General features: G+C 34.6%; 1 protein-coding gene across 2 annotated transcripts; it reads left to right on the top strand.

Moving 5' to 3' along the window:
* Positions 1-3,375: 3,375 nt before the first annotated feature.
* On the top strand, positions 3,376-4,733 carry CXCL11 (C-X-C motif chemokine ligand 11). Of its 2 annotated transcripts, XM_054590034.1 has the most exons (4): positions 3,376-3,436; positions 4,129-4,255; positions 4,363-4,435; positions 4,668-4,733. In XM_054590034.1, exons 1-4 carry the CDS (start codon positions 3,376-3,378, stop codon positions 4,677-4,679), a joined length of 273 nt encoding a protein of 90 aa, XP_054446009.1. In that variant the 3' UTR covers positions 4,680-4,733. The 2 variants fall into 2 exon arrangements, with proteins under 2 accessions (XP_054446009.1, XP_054446007.1); XM_054590032.1 differs by lacking the exon at positions 4,668-4,733 and having other exon boundaries at positions 4,363-4,465.
* The last annotated feature ends 4,484 nt before the right edge of the window (positions 4,734-9,217 follow it).

The following is a 9,217-nucleotide window of genomic DNA, read 5'->3' as shown; positions in this document are numbered from 1 at the left end:
ATGAAAAGTGAAATAAAGAAAAATATACTGGGAACCAACAATGAAGGGAAGGAAACTGGGACTCAAATCAAAGATTTGGAACAGAAGGAAGAAATCAACATTTGACCAGGACAGAATGAAGAAACAAGAATTCAAAAAAATGAGGAGAGGTTGAGAAACCTCTAGAACAACTTTAAAAGTCCCAACATCTGAATCATAGGGGTGCCAGAATGAAAAGAGGAAGAGGAAAAATTGAAAACTTACTTGAAAAAAAAATGAAGGAGAACTTCCCCAATCTGGTAAAGGAAACAGACTTCCAAGAAGTCCAGGAAACTCAGGGAGTCCCAAAGAAGTTGGACCCAAGAAGCACCAATTTAATTAACATCATAATTAAATTACCCAAGATTAAAAATAAGGAGAGACCCTTAAAAGCAGCAAGAGGAAAGGAGAGAGTTATTTACAAGGGTGTTCCCATAAGATTATCAACTGATTTCTCAAAAGAAACCTTACAGGCTGGAAGGGCTGGAAAGAACTATTCAAAGTCATGAAAAGGAAGGACCTACATCCAAGGTTTCTCTATCCAGCAAAGCTGTCATTTAGAATGGAAGGGCAGGAAAGTGCTTCCCAGATAAGGTAAAGTTCAAGGAGTTCATTGTCACCAAACATGTATTACATGAAATGTTAAAGGGACTTATCCAAGAAAAAGAGGAAGATCAAAACTATGTAAATGACAACAAACTCACAACTATCAACAATTGAACCTAAAAAACAAAAACAAAAACAACTAGAACAGGAACAATATCACAGAAATGGAGATCACATGGAGGGCTATCAGTGGGAGTGGGGGAGGAGGGGGGGAAAAGGTATAGGGAGTAAGAAGCATAATTGATAGGTAGAAAATACACAGGGAGAGGTTAAGAAAAGTATAGGAAACGGAGAAGCCAAAGAAATTATATGTATGATTCATAGACATGAACTAAGGTGAGGAATGCTACAGGGCAGGGGCGGGACAGGGTGGAGGGGGATAGAGGGGAGAAAAATGAGAAAACTCTAATACCATAATCAATAAAATGTACTTAAAAAATAAAATTAAATATGTGGCTCACATTATATTTTCTACAGGATAAATCTAGAGAAGATAGCAAGTGCTAAAAAGCCAGGAAAAGAAATCACTACGTATTGAAGAAGGCTTCGTGAAGATATTACAACTTAAAGAAAGAGAAGGATTCAGGAAAGGAGAGAAAACTAGAGGAAACATAATATGAATAGAAGAAAGAAGGATCTCTCAAGCTCACTAGATAAGGGAATATTCTGAAAGAAATTAATTCTTATCACATGATATTAGAAAGTATTTAGTCCAGAACAAGTCATAGTCTTGAAAACACACATCTACAGAAATGGCAGAAATTCAGGCAGACTATCTTCTACAATCAGTTAGTTAAAAAGCTGCAAAATTTGTGAGACACAAGAAGGAACTTGGTTGGTTTCGTTTGCTGCTCTATCATCAATACTGAAAAACGCCAGGCATGTAAGAGACATCTAAAATAAATATTTGTTAAATGAATGAATGAGCAAATTAACTACTATAGGAAAAGGTGGTGCTTTCCAATAAATTTTAAGGCAGGGACAGTGGGAGAGGTAGTAAAAAGGGAGAGTGTTAAGGAAGGAGAGAAGATCTGTCCACACTAGCACCTGCCAGGGCCTAATTATCCTCACTCTTTGTATCATTCAGGAAAATGAGGTACAAAACCAATCCCTCTCCCAACTCTGCATAACTTTGATCTATTACCTGAGGATTTTAAGTGAAGAACTAAATAAGCCTCCCTCAGCATCCCAACTGCTCCTCAGCTCTGAGGACAGCAGATAAGACTGCACCCACATGGGTGGGAAGAGCCCCGTCTCCTGGGGTCGTACACAAGCAGCAGCAGCACCCGCCCTACAGACTGCTGGGTGGTCTTCCTCACAGGAAGAGGAAGGATTTTTTCCTTCTCCTTGTCTCTCCCCCATTCCTTCCTAGAATATTTAAGAATACACACTGACATACAGAAAAATTAGAGACCTGGCATAGTCTGATATGGAAATGGTTGGGTGAAAAATGTGTGTGCATATCCAAAGGGGTAGGAGTGGGAGGAGACTAATTTCTGATGTTTTTACAATATTATGTACTACAATTGCACGGCAGTAGAACAATATATACAGAGTTCTGAAGGAGTAAAGTGTGAACCACAAATTTTCTACTCAGCTAAATAGTGATTTACATATGAAGGCAAAATGAAGAGATTTAGTTCACATTTTATGAAAATTTGAATTATGCCTATTTAAAACAGTATGTCATGGAATATCAAGCCCTAGTTTATGCATAAAATTTTTAAAAAGATTACTAGCAAAATGTAAAACTATGTATTTCTTTCAAAACACACAAGAAAAATGGTAAAGAAAATATATTTAACATTAGGAAGAAACCAAAGGAAACATAAAGACAGAAAGGAAATAGCAAAAAAGCATTTTAAAATCTTTCAGATTACCAATTACACAGTAAATACATTTTACCCATTAAAAAATCCCTTGGGTATTATTTTTTAAGTGTCTATAAGTGACACACTTAAAACAAAGATTTAGAAAGCTTAAAAGAAAAAGATAAAGATAAAAACAAAACAGGGGTTACAACAAAATACAACCCAAGACACAAAACATTTTATCAGAAAAGGGGGTCGTTTTTTAAAAATTCACAACTCATACAACTTTATATGTTAAATAACAGTGCTACTATATATAAAATAAAAACTGTTAAATATGCAAAAAGAAATAGATATAAATTCAAAGTATACAGGATGATTTTTTTAGATATCAAAGTATAGTTGGCAAAAATATAAATAAGATTAAATAAATGTCATTTGATGTCAAATAACAAAGGACTTATATAAATGATAAAAATTTGGACTTAAAAGCAAAAGTAACATGATAGAAATTGGGTTTCTTAAAAATGTTCTTTTGTATAGTTATGTGATGGATAGAGGATGAAAGGACTGCAAATAGGCAGACAATCTTCCTGAATGAAAGAATGAATGGTAATCAGAATTCTACTGCCCAGAAATATATTTCTAGGAAATACTATCTTAAGAAAGGTCAGTTTCTACTTTGGTGTATGGCTGTTTACTTTTTACAGTACAAAGTGCTTTCACATCAGTATTACTTTTGACACTGTAATACAAACAAAGGGAAAAAGCCAAACTGTTGGAAGAAGACAGGAACATGACTCAAGGAGGGAAATTCCTGGTTCATTAGAGTGTTTCTGGTGTATAAAATGCCCTACTATATGCCACCTACGAATTTGCTACCATGCTCAGCATTTCTACTCCCTCCCAGAAGAGTATCAAAGCTGAAGCAGCAACAAACATGAATGTGAACGGTGTGGCTATAGTCTTGGCGGTGATATTCTGTGCTACAGCTGTGCAAGGTATATGGTACTTTTTACTTCTCAGCCTATAAATTGCTTTTCTAATTCTTCAAGTGTATTTTCTTCCACTACATTTTTACTTAACTTTACACATTAGAAGTTACTACAGCTTTGTAGAGAATGTAAGAAATGTCTGAGGCACTAGAGATAATTATTAAAACTAGAGATGACAAACATCATGGAGTTTTGTTTTTTTTAATTTTGCTACAAAATCTGGCAAGAGCCTTTAGCAATAGTTTTAAATGTCTGTTAAAGAGATTTTTGTGAGATTATGTTACTAGCTCCCTGGAAAAGTTCTTGAGCATAAAAGCAAGACAAATAAGCTTGATCTCCAATATGTTGGGGGAAAAAATGTGAATATCTGGCAATCATCTTTACTTTCTGTGATTTTTTTCTTAGTAAAATACATAATCTAATCTTTTAAAGTCATGCCTATAATACACAATTTAGGAATATCTAAGATAGTTTCTTTCATGCTGTCCTCTATTCCTTAATGGTTTGCTTACAAATTTAAGGAGAAAATCATTAACGTCTTAAGCTCCGCTCCCAGCGAGAGCAGTGTCAAGTGCTATTTGACAAATTACCACCTTGTCCTTAGTAAAAACTTGGCTTACATTCATCATCAGGATTATAAACCATAGTCACCTGCTGCAATCAGATTCTTCAGTAACTGATGCTATGATCTATTTTAGGTTTCCCAATGTTCAAAGGAGGACGTTGTCTTTGCACAGGCCCTGGAGTAAAAGCAGTAAAAGTGGCAAATATTGAGAAAGTCTCTATAATTTACCCAAGTAACAACTGTGACAAAACAGAAGTGATGTAAGTAATGGACTTGCTAATGATGACAATGGTGGAGGCATTTGGGGGTCTTTTTGTTTATGTTTTTCCATCCAGAATTTAAGGCTGTTTGGACCTTCCCTTAACAGTATCACCCTGAAAGCACATAAAGGACAGCGATGCCTAAATCCCAAAGAGAAGCAAGCAAGTATTATCATAAAGGTAGGTTACCAGATTACTTGCATTTTATAATTTTTAATGCAAGACAGATCTTTTGAAAAAATAGACAACTGCAGAAAGATTCTTAGATCTTGTGTGAACTGTTTTTACAAGGGGTCTTTGGTTATAATTAGTTTTTTCTTTCTTGCTTAATGTTTTTACATGTCAGCTCTTAATCACTGGGAAACAAGAACAGCACAGATTTATAAAACTCTCATTTTCTCATTACAGAAAGCTCGAGAGATGAAATTTTTAAGACATCAAAACATCTGATGTCCTGGAAAAAAAGGATATGAAAATTCAGAACAAATTTAACTGTTATGCTGAAATGATAAGGATTCTGTAATAGAGAAATGTCTTTCTGTTGTCTATTGCAATGTATGTTCATGCATTTATAGGTTAGGGAAACTTCTAGAAGATTTGATTTTATAACTATTCTGCTGTGACAATGAAAACATTTCTAAGTTATCCGTCTGTACTTGACTTATATTCCATATTAAAATCTGCAGTTATAATGGAGATTTTACCATTATTCTGAAGTTATTATCTTATGAGTCAAAAGCATCTATGTATATAATGAACATTCCCCCAAAAGTTTAATGCAAATCTTACAGCACATATATATCCAGGAAAAAAGTTCTTATATTTCATCTTGTTTTATAAAAAGGCTGTCATTCATGAAATGTACTATGAAAAAAATGATAAGCTAAGGGAAACTGGTAAGAATGCATATACTTCATAACTGAATTAGCAGTTCTGGTATCAATTTGATTTTAACAACTTTGTTTCTCATTGAGATGTTCTGAAGCAATTAGGATATGTGTGTTTACTGTGCATTTTGGTTTCATCTATTCTTGTAAATTGTAGCCATATTTTGGACAAATTTTAAATATAAAATGTTTCTGTCTACCAAACAATATGTTGAAAAAAAAATATTATGTGAATATCTGGCAATCATCTTTACTTTGTGATTTTTTCTTAGGAAAATACATAATCTTATCTTTTTAAGTCATGCCTATATGATACGATTTAGGAATATCTAAGATAGTTTTACTTTAAAAAGAATCAAACTCATTTTTCTCTAAAAAAAATACCACAACCTTTTTGTTGACGTTAGGAATGTCCAAACCTATAGAGAATTGTTATGAGTTTATTTAAGCAAAACTGATGATAACTGCGAGGAAGCCAAATCTCAATGACTGAGAAAATGCTCTAGAGAATGGCAGTTTCACCGCTTATTTTATGCAGTACAATCCGAAGAGGAGATGTAAGGAGGGTTACATGAAATCCACTGGTGGTAGGTTAGGGAGGCAGGAGAAAACAAAGAGGGGAAACCTCTGAGGTTGGATAAAGAGTAGAATGAAGAGACAAATACTTATTTTATATTGGTGTGTACAAGATAATTAACAATTAATATTTATGGCACACAGAGACGATATTGGACAACAAGCTAGCAAGACAAGCCCTATGGTCTTGGTGCTCTGGTAGGAGATTGTGCTCTGAGGGGTCCGAAAAAGGAAATTACTCTGAAATTCCAAAGGCATGTTGTCTTAGATGCAAAAAGACAACAGGCAGGTTAAATAAGTTAAAGTAAAATTGACTTTTGTCAAAGGAAGATACAGGCCTAGGACATGACTACCCACCATGACTCACTTTTCATTAGAAAGTTTTAATTTTGGACCATCCTATGGGGTTACTTCAGGTCTCTGAGTTTATAAGGCCCACTATGCAGACCTTCTCTGAGAGTTTGTCAGGTTTAGTATGTGGTCCCTTCTTTTGTCCACACTTTGAAAAACAGAAACAATCATATGTCTTCCAAAATTTTGATATGTCTTTAACAATTTCACCGTGTATTTCGAGAAGCATACAACTATCTGTGATCACAGAGAATTGCTTAGAAATATATTTTAATGAGTACTTGTGAAGGAAAAATTGCCTTTCTTTTTAAGGGGCCTTCCTAAGTCAAACCCCCTTCTTATTTGGGGCGAATCCCTTATAATGATAGTCTTGGTGAGAGACCAAAAAGGGGAAGCCAAAGGAAGATCTTTCCTGGCAGCCAGAACAAGGCCTCAGCCAGGCCACCCCTAGACTTTGAACTCCAGCTGGCCCCTCAGACATACGTAAGAAAATTATTTAAACTAGTAGCTGTGTAAATCCTAACACATGTTCGCGAAGCATGCCTGGCTAGATTTTCTCGTCACCTGGCTCCCTTAGATTTTTGTCCATTTTCCAAGCCTGATTCTTCAGTATTCTTTGGATTCTTTAACTACCAATTAAATTCCTTTTCTGCTGAAGTTGATTTCTCTGCTATAACCAAAAACCTTAGCTTATACAGCACTCTTTATATAGACACCTATATGTTTGAAAAACAAAAAATATTTGTTACAGAATTACCGAAAAAGGATACTTCTGTTTATTTGAAAAAAAAAGAACAATTTTTTATCCTTACTTGAAAACATTTTTTTCATTGCTTTTAGAGAAAGAGGAAGGGAGAAAGGAAGGGAGTGAGAGAAACACTGATGCGAGAGAGAAGCATAAGCATATGCTCCCAGACTGGGGATTGAACCCACAACCTAGGAATGTGCCCTGACTGGGAATCAAATCCACAATCTTTCAGTTACAGGACAACACTCCAACCAACTCAGCCACACTAGTCAGGGCTAAAAAAGAAAGACCAATTTTAATGTATCTTGTGTATATCTTTCCCACTGATATCAAAGAGCCAACATAATATGGATCAGAGAATTGACAGAGAAGTAAACAGCAGAGGAGGATGCCTGGAACCTAACAGGCCCTCTTACTGATGAGTGCCTGCACATAGTGATGAGAAGACAAAATGTTATCCAGGAGATTTGTATATAAATCTGTGTAACCTGTATCATGTACTTATACAATGACATAGAATATAGATATATAGTATAAACACATGATAGATAATAAACAGTATAAATTTGTAACATATAGCATAAATATACAAATATATATTAAATATAGGTATGGTGTAGAAACACATAATATATATTATATATCATAAATCTACATAAATTTTTATATAGAAACAGGACTTCTATATAAATTCCCAAGATAGTTTGAAGATGTAGATCTAATATTTGACTATTTACAGTGATTTTTTTCGAGAGTTTTAAAAATAAAAATTCATTGAGTTAGGGCTACATGATAAATTTTTTGGGGGGGAGACATGAATTTATTTTATTTTATTACCCACTAGAGTAGCACAAAGTTTATTTTTTATTGTATTTTTTCCATTACCATTTAGTCTCCTTACACCCCTCCACACCACAATCACCACACTGTTGCCCATGTCTATGAGTCCTTTTTCCTTTTTGCTCAATCCCTCCCCTGAAAGAACATAAGCACCCCTATGTTCATTGCAGCGTTTTTACAATCGCCAAGATATGGGAGCAGCCCAAGTGTCCATCAACAGATGAGTGGATAAAACAACTATGGGACACACTGACACAATGGAATACCACTCAGCCATAAAAAAGAAGAAAATTTTACCATTTGTGCTTTTAGAGAAACATTGTGCTTAGTGAATAAGCCAGTCAGAGAAAAACAAATACCATATGATTTCACTCATATGTGGAATGTAATGAATAAACTGAACTAACAAGCAAAAGAGAGACAGACTCATAGGAAGAGAGCAGCATAAATTTTTTAAAGTAATGTAGTATAGACCAGTACATTATTATTGAAAAGATACTGTATACTTAACTTTCTTCATGGCAAAATAAACATATGAAAGAACATAGTACTTGAGCCATGATCCTTCCCATCTCACGTACTACTCCCTCTGTCTACTCCTTCACTAAGCTAATGCCTATTAGTCACTTAGAATATGTACTGCTGAAGTGGCACTGCCTACAAGTTACTTAGATCTCAGCTTAAATGATGTTTTCAACAAGAGGTTGTCTTTGAAAGCACCCCTTAAATCTCAGCTACATTACTTGTCTTATCTGTTTCCATAACACTCTACTTTACCATCACCCTATTTATCACAACTGTCACTAAAGAATTATCCCTGTGATTAATATTTGCTCTTTCACAAGTATAAGTCAATAGGAAAGCCACGGTAGTCCTAGCCCAGGGTACAGTGCCTGTCACGTATCAGAACCTTAATAAATATTTGCAAATGAAATGACTAAATGACAACATAAACTAAGGGGAAAGGAACTTACAGCAATGACATGAAAATGTACAGTAGTAGGGAATATTAAGTGAGTTTAAAAATAATAATTCAGTTGGTTCTGTTGGAGTAAAGAATGAGAGATATCAAATGTCTAGCTAAACAACCTTGAATTTTACTCTGTAAAATGGGAATTAAATGTTTATGAATAAAAGAATGACACCATCCAAGTTATTCTACATTATTCTGGGAATGGCATAGAAGGGTGATTGGAAATGGGAAAGGCTGAGAAGGGATATGTTGTCCTGGCTCAGGTCTCTATTTCCCAAACTTCAAGTCATTCTCATATCATCTCTACAAATTTTTACCATATTTCTAATCAATCTTCATTATATTTTGCAAATTCTGCGTATCATTTTATTTTCACTATTGTTCATGTGAAATAAGTATCACTTGCTACAGAAAAAAATGTAACAATGAAAGGAAATACAATAAAAATACTAAATTTCAGCTAGATACTATTGCATGCCAAAAGATTTGAAGCATCAGGCCTGCTCTGTATTTGTTAAAAGGGAAATTAACACAGCTGTTGGGAAGCCATATTAATACAAAATTGAGATTCTCTGTGATTTAATCAG

Source organism: Pteronotus mesoamericanus, unplaced genomic scaffold (genome assembly GCF_021234165.1).
Source record: "Pteronotus mesoamericanus isolate MK-2021 breed Mesoamerican mustached bat unplaced genomic scaffold, CSHL_Meso_final contig_130, whole genome shotgun sequence".
Lineage (NCBI taxonomy): Eukaryota > Metazoa > Chordata > Mammalia > Chiroptera > Mormoopidae > Pteronotus > Pteronotus mesoamericanus.
The sequence above is the reverse complement of the archived record's forward strand: the minus strand, read 5'-3'. Positions and strand labels throughout refer to the sequence as shown.